The 18,859-nt window shown below is 45.6% G+C and overlaps 1 protein-coding gene across 1 annotated transcript in view; it reads left to right on the top strand.

The window, feature by feature from the left end:
- The first annotated feature begins 5,722 nt into the window (after positions 1-5,722).
- Positions 5,723-18,859, top strand: part of CMTM7 (CKLF like MARVEL transmembrane domain containing 7) — a 45,798-nt gene continuing 32,661 nt past the window's right edge. The window contains exon 1 of the mRNA XM_018563760.1: positions 5,723-5,877. Within this exon, the coding sequence (XP_018419262.1) occupies positions 5,746-5,877 (132 nt within the window). The 5' untranslated portion in view covers positions 5,723-5,745. The remainder of the gene's footprint in view (positions 5,878-18,859) is intronic.

Raw genomic sequence — 18,859 nt, 5'->3', positions numbered from 1 at the left:
ATTTGGATTTGATGTTCTATGCCTCTTTAAGTGTTAAAATCTTTGTGGGAAGGGAGTGTATAGACCAGCGTATTGCTGGGAGAGAGTAGAGGGTGAGTAGGTGTGTTGGTAGCACTGGCAGGTGGAATGGAGGCTAATTTAGAGGCTACGTAATATGTAGCAAGGTGAAGGAAGTAAAGTATATGTAATGTTTTGTTGTAGTGTCTAATTTGCTGTTGGAACCTTAGCCCCTTACCATGCTAAATGAGGTACAATATCTGTGGCTGGAGTGTGATTACATTAAACAGCTATACAAAAAAAACTAGAGGCCTTTAGAAGTAATAAAGAATTCAGGGGAGGCAAGTCATTCTCCTCATCCAGGAAGCAGAGGGGAAGTTCCACTTCCTTACATCATCGGAAAGTTGTTTATATAGGAGGAGATAGCTGTGTATATACAGTTAAGTTGTGAACACCCAACTGCAATACAACACAGTAATAGGGTTGCCACCTTTTCTTCCAGCAAATGTTTTTGAGTTGCGGTTTATTCATATGTAAATAGCGTCACCCATTCATATGTAAATATCAGTCTAGACTATTTTTAGTGGAGGGGGAGGGGGCAGTAGCCCATATCTTAATTTTGGTTGCCCCTGTTTGCCTGACATCATGTGTCCGGGTTTCAGCTGCCATGAAACCTGGACACAGCATTCAAAACCCAGACTGTCCGGGTGAATCCTGGACAGGTGGCAACCCTACACAGTAAATATGTTTCCTAACTATTGACACATTTCCATTTTTATAAAAGGAACCTTTAGTAGCTTTTTGCAAATGTTATATTGTGCCACGTGTGTGTCGTATTTTGTGTTTCATGTGACTACACAGGCTCCATTCTCTCCCTTCTTCCCAAAGCAGAGGACATGTATGCATAGTAGATGGAGGCAGTATGCGTATTAGATGGGGGCAGTATGCATAGTTAGATGGGGGCGGTATGCATAGTTAGATGGGGGCGGTATGTTCCCCATTTGTATGCTCTGCATTTTGAAAGGGAGACTCCTGCAAGGAGCCACTGTCAATCATCACAGTAGGGCTGGGCGATGATTGAGGGAGGTGTTGAAATCTTGGCATGTTTGCAGGCAGCGTCATGACGTTGACCATACAGTGCTGGGCTCCCCATTGAGGGACTGACATGCCTCTCAGCTTCCTGATTAGCCGGGGAGCCACCTCCTTGCTCACTTGTCACCAGGTGATAAGGAAGCATGGAGCCGGCCTTTCTGGCCAATCAGAAAGCCGGGGGGGGGGGGTAATAACTCGCCTCCCAGCTTCCTGATTGGCCAGCTTCCCAACCAATCAGGAAGCCAGGCAGCAAGTCATTACAGGCCGCCCGGCTTTCTGATTGCCAGCTCCAGTCTCCCTCATCACCGAGCATAAAGCTGGCTTCCCGCTAGGGGACAAGTCATTACACATTATTACAATATCAACACATCTTAGTTAGTTGAAACCTTATGTTGCCCATATTGGGCAATGTGATTTTTCTTTCCTGCTCGAACCCTATCATGCACATACTCACCTTCCCTGCATTCCCTTGCAGCCCTAAACTGGTGACAAGCAGCCATGGTCCCATGTAACATTGCTCAGCCCTACAACTAGCTGGTATGACTCCAGGCTTGGTGGCACTAGGCCATGGGTCCTCAGATTGTTCACAGTCCTTCAGACTTTAGGAAAGCTATATCCAGTGGGAGTAAACAATGTCCAAGGCTTTGTGGTCAGTGAGAGGCAAGAATGCCATAGGGTTTGTGGTCCGTGGGAGTAAAAAATGGCCTAGCGTCTATGGTCAGAGGGAGGAAGAATGGTGCCCCTCCACTGATGTTACTGGAAGGAATTTGTATCAGTGGAAGTGTTTTTGTGAGACGGAGGAATAATACTCCATTGTTGGTGTCAGTGGAGGAATAGTACCCCATCCTTGATGTCAGTGGGCAGAATAGTGTCCCGTTGTTGGTGTCAGTGTGAGGAATAGTGCCACTTTGTTGATGTCAGAGGGAGGAACAGCTCCCCATTATTTGTGTCACAGAGAGGTATGTGCCCCATCATTTCTGTTGGAAGGATGAATCGTGCCACATCATTACTTTCAGTGGGAGGATTGCCCCTTTGTTGGTGTCACTGGGAGGAACAGCTCCCATATTAGTGTCACAGAGAGGATATGTGCCCCATCATTTCTGTCGGAAGGATGAATTGTGACACATCATTAATTTCAGTGGGAGGATTGCCCCTTTTGTGGTGTCAGTGGGAGGAATAGTTGCCCATTATTTGTGTCATAGAGAGGTATGTGCCCCATCATTTCTGTCGGAAGAAGGAATTGTGCCACACCATTACTTTCAGTGGGAGGATTGCCCCTTTTGTTGGTGTCAGTGGGAGGAACAGTTCCACATTATTTGTGTCACAGAGAGGATATGTGCCCCATCATTTCTGTTGGAAGGATTAATCGTGCCACATCATTACTTTCAGTGGGAGGATTGCCCCTTTTGTGGTGTCAGTGGGAGGAATAGTTCCCCATTATTTGTGTCACAGAGAGGATATGTGCCCCATAATTTCTGTCGGAAGAAGGAATTGTGCCACATCATCACTTTTAGTGGGAGGATTGCCCAATTGTTGGTGTCAGTTGGAGAAATGGTGCCCCATGAACCAGTTAAAGGCAAGCAAAGAGCCGCATTTAGCTCATCAACCACAGTTTGGGGATCACTGCAATAAACTGTAAGGAAATATGTACTTCTTGGTGTTCCTGCAGTAAAGTGGACCTGTTCCTTTGTACACTGCTTATATAACAACATGTTTATTGATAGATGTCTATACACCAGACCAAAAAGAGACAATTCTAGGTTAGAGTGTTTTGGAGTGGAGTGGTGGATAATATAAATGTAGTAAGTGACCTGTCAGTGTGGGTAGACCCTCTAATTATGCTCCTGAGGATTACAGATCTTCTTTAATGCCACTTATTGCCAAAAGCTCTTTATTTTCTATGCTGTTTATTATGCCAGACGGATATTCTTCTTGGTTGGTAACGGTCTTCTGCTCCAATGGTTGCTATGTGGAAGGCTGCCATTAACAAGGACCCGCCACTTTATAAGCTTTATAAAATCTGAATGCAGCGCTAGTAATAAAAACAAACCATGAATTAATATCCACAAAAGTACAATAAATATCAATGTGATTAATATAATATAACATCATATAAAAGAAAACTTCGATTATATGAAGCACTTTGTGTTCATATATGTACTCCACACATGTGCTCAGACCGATGATACAATATAACTACGTTATTAAATAACACAATGCCCACAGTGATACTATAATTAATCCCTATCCACTGATTCAGCAACACAGTTTGCCGCAAAGTTGTATGATATTGTATGCTGCATGTTGATATTGTAAAAACAAATCCTCTGATTTCTCTGTGTGACCAACTTAGTATTGGTGTGGTAACAATAGTGATAGCACCCCACGTGGCTGCTATGGGGACTGGGGTAGGAGGGGGCCCCTTTAGGCAGCTGATTAGTATAGAAAGGCTGAAGTCAGATCTTTAGGATCCTCTAGTCACAGATCCCCCTCTGTGACTAGAGCCACCTTTGACCCCCCCTGTGCATTAAGAATCATTTGCTTATCTATCTTAAGCTGGGTACATACAGTTATATAACAGATCCCTCCATCTGTGCTAAATAGCGTGGATGAACAAATTTCCCGTTGTGTACATTGTGTTTTGACTGTGACACTGGATGCTGTCAGAATACCCAAACACTGCTTGCAGGTGATTGGCTTCAAGCACCAATTAGCCAATGATTTTCCAACATGCTCATTTGGCAGAAGTCGATCTAATGATTGAGGGGCTAGGGTCACCCTCTGAACGCCTGCTACAGACTGAAATTAATCCTGCCACCCACTACAGGGAGAGTTAGCCAAAGTGTTGCTATCAGGCCCCATGTTTTGTAGTCAGGCCCCTGTCTACTAAGGTCAGAACATGTCTGTGAATATGTCCTGGTTCTATACTTAAACCCTTATCCGGTGAATCAGCAGCACAGTTTACAGTAAAGTTGTGATATTGTGAAAACAGTTTCTCGGATCCTCTCTCTGTGATATGTGTGTGATGAGACAAGCTGTGTTACTTCCAACAAGCCATAGAGATCAGAGCAGGAAACACAAGTGCAGAACTAGCACTGGTCCTGCCAGCCTTGGTCACTCTGCTTTTTGCCTTTGCCCCCCCCCCTCCTTATTTCCTTCCCCTCCTTTGAACTTCTATCATGTTGTGCACTCTCTTGGGTGGGTCATTCTATGGATCTCTATACTGTGGCCGTTATTCTCTTTTAAAGACAAACTCCAGGAATCTATAAAATTACTCCTTGTAGTCACGGGGCTATCCTCCGCTCTGCAAGGGTTAACTGCTCGTTTTGGTCTCGGGGCTCAAATAAAGAAGATATACTCACTTGATCCTTGGTTCCCACCCGGCTGATAGATTGGTCCCCGCAGCCTCTTCTTCCCTAGGCTTCGGGGGCCTAAGGTCCATTCACCTGCATTAGATGTGGGGATGCTTGGGGATGTACCACAGCCAGAGCGGAGGGGAGAGAGGTGAGCACCAACCACCGCAGGTCGTTTTGGTCTGGGGACCAGAATACAGGAGATATACTTGCCTATCCTTGGTCCTGCGGCAGGAACACTGAGGGACATACCACCACTGGAGTGGAGGGGTAGAGAGGTGAGCACCATCTGCCGCAGGTTGTTTTAGTCTAGGGACCAAAATACAGGAGATATACTCACCTATCCTTGGCCCTTCAGTGGTTGGCTCCACCCACTCTGGCTGTGGTATGTCCCTTGGCATCCCCACAGCTAATGCAGGTGAATGGACGTGTTAACGTCAGTGGGGCTTAGACTTCCTGAGCCTGGGGAAGAAGCTGTGGGATCAAGGGTCAGGTGGGAATATTTTCTTTATTTGAGCCCCTAGACAGACTTCGGCCCTCCAGCTGTGGTGAAACTACAAATCCCAACATGAATCTGCCTCCAGGAGTCATCCCTCTGGCTGTCAAAGTCTTGCAATGCCTCATGGGATTTGTAGTTTCAACACAACTGGAGGGCCAAAGTTTGCCAACCTCTGCCCTAGACCAAAAGGAGCAGTTAACCCTTGCAGTGTGGGGGTCGCCCTACGGCACTTTATTATTGGTATTCTTTTTTTAAATAGCAGGAGTTCTCCTTTAAATGTGAAGTTTTTTTTGTCTTGCTGGCTGCACATCTACACCGCTGTAATCACGTGACGATTGCTCTGCGCTGTACCAGTTTCCGATTGTTATTTTATTCTGGAAACTAAATAAAGTTTTTTTATGTTAAAAAAACGACAGTTTTGGAGATGAGAGCCGCTGACTGACTCCTAGAGGGGGACATTCGGGGGAAGGCTTTCCCCCCCTGCACCCCGCGTCCATTGTGTCTCAGGATGGGAGGGAAGTGTAGTGGAGTTCCTCATGAGGTGACACTTCCTCCTAGAAGAAGACTCGGGGCCATTTGTAGCAGTGCGGAGGACAGTGTGTGTGATGGACGAAGTGTGTGAGAGTCGCTGTGTGTTTCCAGCAGTCAGGAAGGAGTGATCTCCGGCGGAGGGGCTGTACACACGGGGGTGGGGGGGGCCGCACTCTTCCCTCTTCGGGCGGAGCGGTAACACACTCCCAGCTCTCCATCCACAAGTCACACATCGCCTCCTAAACTCCGGTCCTGAGCCCGACCGAGCTCAGCATGTCCCAGCACAACGTCACTGTGGTCCGGACCACCAGCAGCAGCAGCAACGTCCAGCAGAGCAGCAGTCCGGGGCTAGTGGACAGAGACTACCCCTGCTCCATCCAGGCCATCCTCAAGCTGTGCCAGGCGGTAAGAGAACCCTCCACTCCTGCATTGTATGCATCGGAAGCCTTGGAGTTGTCACCAGCGCCCTACAGATGATGAGAGTCCACTGATCAGTAGTTAGGGGGAGAACTACAACTCCCAGCAGCTTCATTGTGGGTTGCCCCTTCGATTGTGAGGCTAATGTTATTCTTTGTCAAATCTGCACCAAGCTACAGTTGTTAAAGAGGAACTCCAGGTATATGTTTTGTGGGGGTAGCCCCACAAAAGCTTGTTTTGGTCTAAGAGCGAAAATAAAGAAGATACACTCCCCTGATCCTCAGTCCTGCAGCAGTGAGCTCTCTACCCCTCCACTCCGGTAGTGGTATGTCCCTCGGCGTCCTCACGCCTAATGCAGCTGCATTAGAAGTGATGACATCACGGGTCCTTAGAGCACCGGATCCGGGGGGAGAAGAGGCTGCAAGAGCCGGTCTAGCAGCCGGGCAGGAGCGAGGGTCAGGTGAGTATGTCTTTATTTTCATCCCTAGGCCCAAGCGAGCACCTAACCCTTGAAGTGTAGGGGTAGCCCCACTGCAAGGGTTACTGTGAAAAGTACCTGGGGTTCTGTAAAGTACATCTAAAATAAAAGTTTTGTTAGTTTTGGATACAGTAGGAAGTAGTTAAAGTCTATCTCCAGTTAAAAACATGCCCTTTGCATTGGGCTACCCCTGCAGTGAAAGGGTTACCTGCTCTTTTTTTTGTTTAGGACTTGTAGGCTCCATTCACACTGGGGCGGCTGTCCGCACGTATTCGGCTGTAAACAGAAAAAACATGCCCTTTGCATTGGGCTACCCCTGCAGTGAAAGGGTTACCTGCTCTTTTTTTTGTCTAGGACTTGTAGGCTCCATTCACACTGGGGTGGCACGTATTCGGCTGTAAACAGAAAAAAACAATGCACTTTAATGTGCTTTGTAAGACTGTTGCTGGGACCGCGCGGCCCCCAAAGTAGTGCACGCGCGATGACATGGCGGATTCTGCATGTTCGCGGCTATAACGAGCGGAATCCGTGCAGCTGTTTCACATATAGCGTTTGCGTCCTGTGTGGTCTTCCGTGCAGGAAACACAAAAGTTATATGTGAATGGAGTCTGACTCACCTGATCCCCTCTCCCACAGGTCCAAGACCGGCGCCCACAGACTCTAGCCCTGACTGCTCTGGAGGTCAGGGGCCCACTGATGTCATCAAGTCTAATGCGGGGCCCATAGCCCTGTATTAGACATGAGGATGCTGAGGAAATGTCCGCAAGCCGGAGTGGATGGAAGAGAGGTGAATGCGGATCACCAGGGGTGTTCGGGATCGGGTCAGTAAAAGTCCTTTATATCAGGGGTAGGTAACCTCAGGACTCCAGCTGTGGTGAAACTACAAATTCCATCATGCATCTGTCTCTGGAAATCATGCATAGTTTTGCAGTGCCTCATGGGACTTGTAGTTCCACAACAGCTGGAGTGCCGAGGTTGCCTACCCCGCCTTTACACAATACCCCTAGATATTAATGAGTAGCTAACTCTTGCAGTCCCGGGGTAGCCCCACTCAAGGGGGGAGTTTTTTTAAATAGGCTTTAAAGCAACGTCTACGCCAAATGGAAGTCCACTTGTTTGCACCAGTGGGGACGGGGTACTGATCATGTGATAGCTGTGACAGCCTGTCACTGACTCCCGATCGTAAGCCATGACTAGGAGACGTTGGTGACATCTCAATCACGGTGCTGTGAGCGATGGGAGAACATTAAAAGCATATATACTGTGGCCACGCATTAAAGGCCACCTTCTCGTCACCACATATATGTGTATCAATCGGGATGAGCACATTTAAATCCTTTTAATAAGGATCTATTGGAGGGCAAGTCTGGTGCCAGCAGATATGGTAATTCCAGATCTAATAGCTCATACTTGGCTGCGGCCTGACTTCAGCTCGGAATAATGGAACAGGGGTGGGGAGCTCAGAATCCCAGCAGAATTCACTGCAACCCAATGGCAGGAATGTATTCTCCTGGAATTTCTAGTGCCCTGCGGTGGGGTTCAGTGATCCCTCCCACAAGTGTTACAAATGGCCTTTTAAGGCCATTGTTTTTATTGTGGGGTTGCAAAAAAAGAGGACCTTCCGTTTGGCCTTGAAGCTCCACATTAAAGTATATCTTAACTGGAAAACGACAATGTAATACAGTTCAGCTCGCCAGTTGTGGCTTCATTCATTTCCCTTTTCAGTCTTTTCACCTGGTGATCCCACCAATAACACACTTCCTGTCCTAGGGTGACAACGCCCACTGTACTGTATCTATGGAGGAGCAGCGTTGTTACTCTAGGCTGCTCTCCTGATTTGGACTACAAAAACCTCCTCTCCTCCTTTTATTTCACAGAGGAGAGTTATTTTATAGTTCCCAGAAGATACCCGAGAAAGCGGAGAACTTGGTTTGACATTTTAGTACAACTCGCAGGAAGTGGCCAGCAGAAGATTTCTAGCAGATATTCTTTTGTAGCAATGTGCTGAGTCTGAAAAGAGGAAAACGAATGTGGCTGCTGGTCAGCTGCATTATATTACATTTTTAGGGGTTTAGATATGTTTTCATAGACACGTTATAAAGTGAGAGGAGATCTCTCCAGAATAAGAGAAATCCCATCCTAGGCAGTTATCAGAACAAGCCTCCCCATTGGGCCCCTCTATTCCCATTCTAGTGACTATTTAGGGTATTTCTTCACTTACACTTCTGGGAAATACGACCCCCAAGACACACAGGGATTTTCAACATTTTGTTTGATTTTAAAATGAATTGAGTTTCAAAGGATTCAAATCACAATCAATGTTAGAATTTCGTTCGAGAAAATGTTTTCCATCCTGCTTCTCCGTGTTTTTTCATCACTATGGTGGAAACCGATTGTGGATGAACCCCATCAACCAATAGAAAGGGGAAAGAAAGGTCTTTTCGCAAATCCAAGCAGTGTATGGACAATGTAAGGCCCTGTTCACACCAGGGCGTCTCGTCTAGCGCTTTTTCACACGCTGAAGCGCATGCAATGTAAAATCCCATGTATTCCTATGGGGTCGTTCACACAAATGCGCTGAATCGCGCATCAGAATAACTGGGGTGTGTGAAATAGTTCCTGAGCTTCTTTTGTGGCATTTATTCAGCCCGTTTTGCTCCATAGACTTCAATGTAAACACGCCGATCAGCACGCTTTTGTGTGTTTTTTTTTTTGTGTGCGTTTTTGCGGCTAAGACTGCTTTTCATTGGATAACTGTAAAACAAGCTGTAAACTGCTATTGCTTTTGAACAGAAAATGCCTGTAAAACGGGTATTAAAAAAGGCACGTAAAGCACGCTGAGACTGTCATCCTGGTGTGAATGGGGTCTTGTTTCTGCAGCAGTGTGAGAAACATTCAGCATTCTTCATCTGTGTTTGGATAACATCAAATAATAATAATAACAGAGGGCACCTTCTATAGAGATGGCCAGTGCAGCTATACAAGTGTCCCTGATGTGTATATCCGGGGCTGTAGGTAAATATAGCCTCCCATGTGGCCTTACAAAGAAAAATGTGGTCCGGAGGAGGGACTGCGACATCTGTGATGTACCAGCAGCTACATACTATATTTGGCAAGTGAAAGACGCCCACAGGATCTAAATGAACGTTTCCATTAGGAATGTTTTGTATGTGAGCCATATACTAAGCAGACATGCATTGCCCAGGAAGCTCTGTCATCACATGTACATGTTGTAATGTTTCTGCTGGTTACAGGGAACTTTCAGGGTAATCTAAGCAAAATCTACTATTTCATTTTGTCATATATGTATCTAAACAAATCTCTAAAAGTTTCCTTTTTTAGGGCCGGTTCACACCACAAAGAGAGCGTTTGGGGGCGGGAGGGGGCATGGCGGTGTATTGAAGTCAAAGGCACCGCAGCCACGCCCCCGCATTGCGATCGCCCGCACCCGAACGCGTGGCACATTAGTGCCTGCATTCCGGTCCAGCGCGATCTGCAAAAATAGTGCATGCAAGCCGAACGCTCTGGAACACACTCTTTGTGGAGTGAACCGGCCCTTAGGGCAGGTTCACACCATTTTCCGATTGCAATTTTGCCACGTCCTGGAGCTGTTTTTTCTTTTTTTTTTAAATAAGCTCATAAGTGCTTTACAGTGCTTTTGCGTTTTTATGCGTTTCCATGCATTCGAGACCAGACAAAATAAGACAAGCGGTATTTTTCTGGTCTGGTCTGGAACGGACTGCGCTGGTGTGAACAGAGCCCAGAAATAGCATAGGGATACATTAGGATGCATTTTGGGTCTGGAAACAATCTGGTCTGTTCTGGAAATGATCTGGATGTGGTGTGAATAGGCCCTTAGGATGTGGTGTGAATGGGGCCAGTTGCATGAGTCTCATGAATTCCTCTGCATGCGGAAGGTGCTGGATGTAATTGAACATTGTTTGTGCCTGGGTGCGGGCGGTGGCGCTGACATCTTGCTGTGTGATTACTTCTGGGCAGTAGATCCATGAACCCATCGCACTCCTGACCGCTTGTCTCCAAAAGAAATCAGATGGGTGCTGCGGTGATCGACGGATGGCAACCGTCATATTACAAGTAGTGATGGGCTCGGGCGTGTTGGCAGCTCCACGTGCCGAGCCCGCCAGGAAGCTGACAGCGCCGCAGCACCAATCACAGGTACTGAGACATTATCCCGGTCCGCAGCTGCAGAGATTGGTAAATATCTCCGTGCCTGTGATTGGCGGTGTCAGCTTCCTGGCGGGCGCGGCACGTGGAGCTGCGAACACGCCCGAGCCCATCACTAATAACAGTAGCAGGGACACCGGCACTCCAATATAAGCATTAAAAAAAAGTCTTATTTATTGAAGAGGTGCGACATATCACATAGATGCGACGACCGTTTCGAGGTCACACAGGATCCCCTTCCTCAAGCAATGACATGTGAAGCAATCAAGCAATCACATGTCATTGCTTGAGGAAGGGGATCCTTTGTGACCACGAAACGGTCGTCGCATCTATGTGATATGTCGCACCTCTTCAATAAATAAGAAAAAAAAATGTTTGCGCTTATATTGGAGTGCCGGTGTCCCTGCTTCTACTTCTGGACAGTGGCACCGACTTGCTTGCCCCGTCTTTTTCCAGCTGTGAGATGTTTGCCTATCTTGGTTGGCCGGCCCAGAATGATATAACTCCCGCTCATGCACATAAGAGTTAATTTGTTCTGTCATTGAGGTATGCTGAGGATATACAATGAGCAGCACATGAGTGTACATTCTAAAGAAGATTGCAGAACAGGCGGGTAAGTTCATTTTATTGCAGAAGACACAGAGCACGTCTCTTCTGTAAGAGTTCTCTTCTGTAAGACCCCATTCACACTGAGCGACATGGAAATCGCGCGACATTGAGCGACGTGTCGCGCGACTTCTTCCTATTGGGCTGTATGCAATCAGGAGCAATATCGCTCAAAATCGCTCTAAAAAAGGGTCATGTAGGAGCGACAAGCTACCAGCGACGAGCTACAAGCGATATTGAGCGACGTGATGTGAACAGCTACATTGAAATGTATTGGTGAAGCTACATAGAGCGATATAGCGCGGAAATATGAGCGCTATCGCTGCAAAAATCGCTCCATAAATCGCTCAGTGTGAATGGGGCCTTAGAGTTCTTTCATTTGTCAGTTAGGTTCCGCTTCTTTACTTAACAAGGTCTTCACCATGTACGTACAAATATTTTGACAACTGTTATGTGATAGATAACTTTTTAGTGTGAAGAGTGTTTCAGGCAATTGCAATAATTAGCTTTGTTAATATGTAAATATTAAAGATTAAGTAGGATTCAGCTTGAAGTGTCACAGGACTCATCTACCACCTTGTATATTTACATCTGCTTTAGAGTACAATACAAGAAATCAGGAAGGGAAATCCCTCCAATTCTTCCACCTGCTCCCATGTATTGTCCTTCCTTCATGGCAGCAAATAGTCTGTGTATTAACCACTTGCTCACCGGGGTGTTTGAATCCTCTTCCTGCCTTCCTGTCCAGGCCATTTTTCAGTATTCAGCGCTGCAGTACTTTGACATTTATTCCATCATGCAATGCTGTAATTAAATGAATTTTATACCATTTTTTTGGGGACAGATAGAGCTTTCTTTTGGTTGTAGTTATTCACCACTGGGGGTTTTATTTTTTACTATATTAAGGAAAAAGTACCAACATCATTACCCTATGTTATGTTAGGAAAGATTTATTACTAACCAATTTTTCGGTAAAATATAAAAGACAGGGTCATGTCGGGTAAATAAACACCAAACATGTCAAGCCTTAAAATTGCGCGCACCCGCAAAAAACTACAGTACCCAAAATTGTCCATAGATGACGATTTGTAAAGCTCATCAGTTTAGTGTTATCAGTGATTGATTGCCCTAGAATTATTGCTTGCACTGCGACGTTCGCGGTGATATGTAACATGTGCTGCTCGATTGTTTTTGCATGTAGGCGCACCTGATGCGTGTTTACATTAGTATGTGCGTGGGGGGGGGGGAGGAATTAAACATTTGTTTGTTTCTTGTTCTTTACGTCTTTTTATATGTGACCTTTGGGTTTTTTTTACAGTTAAAGCAGAACTATGGGGTTAGGGCTTTTCCACATAGTTCTCCTTAGAGTAACGGCGGTATACTGAGACCCCGCAGTATATACTTGAGACCCTGCAGCTGAAGCGAATCCCGACAATTATGTCTGGATCCGCCCAGCTGCTTGAGTGACAGCTGGCTCTGCCTATCTAGAGGCAGAGCCAGCTGTACCCGCCCCCGTCCGTTCTGCCAGTCAGCGCTGGCGGATCGGAGCGGGGAGGGGGGAATCCAGCCCCTCCCCTGTCACGGCAGTGAGACGTGACAGGATCGAGAAGTGAGCGAACGCAGGTATGTGTTCGCCCACTTCCCGATCTACTGAGCCGACCTGTGACAGTCTCATTGTCACAGGTCGGCTAGAACTATGAGGTGAGTGAAGAGCACTCACCTCATAGTTCTCCTTTAATGTTATTGCTATCACATAGGGGGATAACAAGCACTCTATGTGATAGCACAGGCACACTGCCAGGTCCTCTTTATGGAGACATCAGGGGTCTATAAGACCCCTAATGTCACCTTGGGACCCCCAAGGAAGCTGATGAAGTATGGATCTGCTTCATCAGCTTTTTGTCTGGCCATAGCAGCCGGAGGAATGACAGCTGAATGTGGAAGTGATGTAATACACATCACTTCTGCATTCAGAGATCAGAGGAGAGATCAGCAAGTGGGAGAGTGCTGATCTCCCTTCGATCCTAATGCAGAGAGTCGCCGAGTCGGTGTTCTATCATCCCATCGGACCCATAACTTGATCAGAAATCCGGAGGTGTGTGCAGGGCTTGACCATGCGCGCAAGTGCACTGTGGGGCAGGGTCCGTTAATCTCACAGACCAACACAGTTTAACATCAGCGGCTCCAGGTCCATATCTCTTATGGACTAATTATGAAATCATACGGATGAAACAAAATATGATTGGAAGTAAATATATTTATGTGAAATCTTATACAGTTTATGTTAAATATAATATTTATATAGGGTGAGAACCAAAACACACATATATATCTGTGTGTATGTTTTTGCTCTCCCTATATAAATATTATATTTAACACAAATATATCTACTTCCAATCATATTTTGTTTTATCATTATGATTTCATAGTTAGTCCGTAAGAGTTCTGGATCTGGAGCCGCTGATGGTAAACTGCGTTGGTCCCTGAGATTTACAGATGCTGCGTTGGTCCGCGAGATTAACGGACCTGGTCCTGCAGTGCGACTGATCCCTGCACATAAGAAAAGAAATAGACACCGGCACTCCAATAGTACATTGCTTACGTCTATTTATTGACGTACATCAAAAGCAAAAACTTGTTTTGCCTGATGAAGGGGTTCCTGTGTGTCCCCGAAACGTCGCACTAAGTGTGTTATTTTGCTAGTCGAGTGCCGGTGTCTACTTCTTTTCTTATGTGCAGAGATCAACCACACTGCAGGACCAGGTCCCCGAAACGTCACACTAAGTGTGTTATTTTGCTTTTGATGTACGTCAATAAATAGACGTAATCGATTTACTATTGGAGTGCCGGTGTCTATTTCTTGTCTGCATTACTTTGACGGTGGCCATCCGTCGACTACTGAGCACCCAGGATACTTTGTTGGACGTGCGGTCAGGAGTGCAATGGGTACATGGACTGTAATCTGATCCCGGCACATGCCCCCAGCAGTGTGATAAAATGACGGGTCAGATGGAATATTAGAACACCGCTCCTGGGCCTGCAAAGGGGACAGCAGAGCCCAGTGGATGGGGGGGCGTACACTGTTGTGCACCATACAAGCTATCGGACGCCTATAGAGCTACCCAAACGCTTGTATATGTAACCGCCGTTACCAGCTGTTTACATCTGTCAACTTGTGCCGCTCTTGCGTGTGCTAGGGGGAGCGTCCAAACAGAAAAAAAAAGCTGTATATTTCTGGTGCCCCACTGAAAGGAGCTTGCTGTCTGTCTGTTTATTTACAATGGGAAGCGGGTAATATTAGGAATGTACTTTACTGAGAAAATACATCTATTTATTTGTCTGCTTGTAATTTACTGTGGTATCAGCACAATTTCAGGACTGCAACTCTTGTGTAAAAAAAATAATTATTTTTTTAGCTTCAGTTAAAGACAACTTTTCCTCTGGTTACTGCAAATGTCATGATTCTTTTTTTATTTTACATGCCCAGCAATTGTCAGTAAACAAGTATAGCAGAATACAGAGGGATTTATGCCAAAAACAGGATACAGGAACTTAGACATTGCAGACTGTGAAGCAAATGCTTTCTGTAGTTGGCAGGCTGTCTTGTATGTCCTTTGTATCCAAAAGTATTTATTAATGTGACTGTTTTGGCCTGTGCCCACCTATGCCTGCCAACCTTTAAAGTTCTAGATGTAATAGAACATATTTAATAAAGCTGTGCACAGAGCAGTGATAAAGAGCATCATTCAGTAACCAATAGCAACCAACCAGATTCCACTTTTGGTGACTCTACACCTGAAACTGTAAAAAAGAGAACTGTCATAACCATACTCCTCTTCCAAAGGTCTGACCACAAGAACTAACCCTGGGGATGATGTACCATAGAATCACTGCTTTGGCTTGGCTATGAAGAGCTTCCCTCTGAACCCTCACTGCAGCTACATAGTCAGCATGGCCATTGTGCTTTCTGGTACTCTAGATGGAAATCTTTCCTGTGTTTCTCTGTATTCCAATATTGCTGCCTGATAAGTTGAGACAGTGCTGGTCAAATCCTGGATACCAGGTTCCAAAGGGAAAAAGTCTTGTAGCAATAGGGGCATCCTGCCCATAAGATCACCCGCTCAGACCTATCCGTCAGATGGGGAATGCTGTGCACTACCTGGAAGCAGGACCTGGTTTACACTGTACTACACTGTGTGTAGGGGTGCCAGCTCATACTTGGCAGCAGTGCACATTGGTTTTCCACGTGACAGGTAGGCCTGAGTGTAAAAGGCCATTGTAAAGCATATTAGCGATCATTACACTCTACACCGCCGATGTTGTGCATAAGGGGGTGTGGTAGAGGATTTCCTTTACTTTTATGAAAAGGGAAATGACAGGTGAGGTGGTGAGATCTTTTACACAAATGGAGTTTTGTCAGTGACATCTACCTGGAAGGAAGCCTAGGAGCAGATCCATAATTTACTGATAGGATTACATTTCCCAGCTAGTCTGGCCATTTTTTGGAATCCTTCATGAATAGTTTTTTTTCCAGCACAAGGACAGCATCCATTTACACCCGGTTACCCCTGACTCCTGCTAGGTTCTATAAAAAAAACAGAACAGTGTAGCGTCTCAGTGGGCCCGATCGTGCCAGATTGGGCGTAATCTGAATTAAATGGACACAAGTCTGTTTACATCGGATTCCCCATAGACCGACATGGGGTCCGGTCATTTCAGTTTTTTCCTCCATTGGAAGATGGAGGAAAAAACTGGGCAGACACGGATGTCACAGTGATGACATCCGATTTGTAATGCTCTGATGAGGAGGGGAACCGTGCGCAGATACCCCGCTAATCAGCCTATATGAAAGGGGCTTTAAAGTGCTGCCTTTCCATTTACTAGTGTCAGGGCTTGTTTACACCAAATGCAGTGCATTCCAGAGCGGTAACTGCTGGAACGCACTGCAATCCCTCAACAAACTTCCCCCTGTGTTCTGGGGTTGGAGGTGGAATTCAATGGCACTGCTTTCACGCCCCCCCACCCGCAGTGCGATCAGACGCGTGGCAAAACCTTGCCTGCGTTTTGTTCCACTGCAAACGTAATAAATGCTGCTTGCTCTATTTTTTTCGTTTGCAGTGGAATGGAATGCAGGCAAAGCTTTGCCACACGTCCGATCGCACTGCAGGTGGGATGGGGGGGCGTGAAAGCGATGCCATTGGATTCAATGCATCTCCACGCCCCCTCCCGCCCCAGGACGGGGTGGGAGGGGGCGTGGAATTTGGGGTGAACAAGCCCTAAGTGCTGTCATGCGAATAATGGCAGGAGGCCAACATCAAGAGCCATTCTGGTCCTTTTATGTAACTATGTATATTGCATGGAGGAAATAAATGTTATATAATTTTAAATAAATTGTGTTGTGGCAGTCGAAGCTGAGCTTTAAAAGTAAATAATGATCTTGCCCCCATTGAAATGTTTTTATGCATGCTTCCTGCATAGTTTTAGGTTTGCCATTTTTATTTTTGCCGTTATTTAAAATGTATTTATTTCATGGCACTTTCTAGAAAAGTAGCCAGAGTGAATGTGAGATTCACCTGCAGAGTGTATCTTTTACTAGACACAATTGCTCTACAGTTCTCTCTGTGTGTATATATCATGTTACAGAATAAATGGGCCTTTCTCTCTGCACTGCTGGGAAACCATACACAGCTTTGCTTCTGTTCCGTTAAATATCACCTTGTCTTCTGGACAGAATTACGCTTACAGAACTTAGTAAAGCCTCTATCAAACATGTTTACAGAACATTCTAAGACGGTGGACAGCTAAGATCCACAAACTGCTCGTACTAGTAAACAGAGTTGGCTATAAATAGTTGCAAAGCTCTTACAGACTGATATTTTGTTAAGACACTGCACCCTGTAACATTTCTATAATAATGAAGTAAACCATCCAGATGATCAGCAGATGATCTGCATTTAGGAGAAGCTTCTTATTTGGCTACAAAATATAACCCGGCCTATATGTAATGGAAGCTGTGACTGTGAAAGCTGGACCAGTGTTAATGAGGCTGCAGCCAGTAGTGCTGTGGAAAATATTAGCGCTGTGGCATACTTATGAAAAGTTGTGAAACAGTTTAGCTTGGCAACTTTTTCCTGTGCTGATTTTTATTGATATGTCAACAGCTGTACACCAAATATTTCCAAAACTGTGTTCTGTTGTGCAGCAAAGTTATAAATGACTATTTGATTTCAGAAATGACAAAGTTTTCAAGGTAATAATGACAGAAAAAAAAGCAGTTAGATTGTTCATATTACAAAAGGTCTGTTAGGGTGGCTTCATTGACAGAAGTCTACATACATGGAGCAGCCCAGGCACAACTACATAATCAAAGGGGACGTCCTTAACCTCATTAGAGTGTCACGGCAGAGAGCCGTGACAGGATCGAGAAGTGAGCGAACGCCGGTATGTGTTCTCTCACCTCCCGATCTACTGAGCCGACCTGTGACAGTCTCATTGTCACAGGTCGGCTTAGAACTATGAGGTGAGTGGAAATCACTCATGTCATAGTTCTCCTTTAAAGAAGAAGTCTAGGAAAGCCTTTTAGTAACCCTTGCAGTGGGGCTTCTACACGTCCCGAGCCTCCCTGCACACATAAAGTAATACGCTCACCCCCTTCCAAGCCCTCCTGCACACAAAAAATAATACTCTCTCCCCATTCCAAGCCCTCCCGCACAGAAAAATAATATACTCCCCCGTACCCCCCATGAGCCCTCTCACCGGCTTACATATTTGCAGGGAAGAGGTGAGGAGGCACAATCCCTGGTGATCCAGTGGTTGATTAGTGAGGTCTGGTGCAGACCTTACTAATCCATCCTTTCGGCCGGAGCTCAGAAGAGTCAAAACGTCAGGCGAAAGTATCCGAGTGCTGGCACTAACAGGAGCAGCTATGCGATCTTCATCTACAGAGATACAGACCATGTAGGTGCTCCCTCAACTCAGGTACGCGGTCTGTGACCATGTGCATCAATTGTCAGCTGGCTGCGGGCCACATAGTACCGGTTTGCGGGTCGGAGTTGGCCCGTAGGCTGATACTTTGAGACCCCTGGTTTAAATAAATGAAAGTATTACTACCTTGAGTTCGGAAAGAGATTGTCAGCTCTTGAACCTAATTTGCAAGCTAGTTAAACAAAAAAAACAACAACTGTTAACTCATTTTAGTAGCAGTGTACACTGTGCTACCATGATGAAGCTGTGACCAGCTGATGGTGGAGATGATGGTTTCTTTCTCGGTCTCTCACTCATATAGAAGAAATTGTCAAAAAGCCGCTGATACTCTATGGGTATTGCGGAATTTGGATCGAGGGCATAATCGCATCCAGGAAAATTCTCTGGTCTACTGGAGTCTTCAGACATTGCAAAGAAAAAAATCCATCTCCCTTGCCTCTGTAAATTCTCTAATTGCCCAAAATGTGCCAGAACTCTTCTCCAATTTTTATTCTTACTGGTCTTGCATGCGTTGTTGCATATAATCCTCCTGTAAATAGGCCCAGTTAATGTCAAAGAATAAGGCATACATTTCCAGGCTCTGTATTTATTTCCATGTACTGTAACAAGGAAACATAAATCGGCAACAATTTAATAACAGTAATTGTATAATATCATCTCACCCTTTAAAAATTTTGCAGCTGCATTTTTCCATCTATTGCATACGAGCCCCCCCCC

This window comes from Nanorana parkeri, unplaced genomic scaffold (assembly GCF_000935625.1).
Source record: "Nanorana parkeri isolate BGI_ZX_2015 unplaced genomic scaffold, ASM93562v1 scaffold692, whole genome shotgun sequence".
In the NCBI taxonomy this organism is placed as follows: domain Eukaryota; kingdom Metazoa; phylum Chordata; class Amphibia; order Anura; family Dicroglossidae; genus Nanorana; species Nanorana parkeri.
Note: the sequence above shows the minus strand (reverse complement) of the source record. Positions and strands in the feature narration are given on the sequence as shown.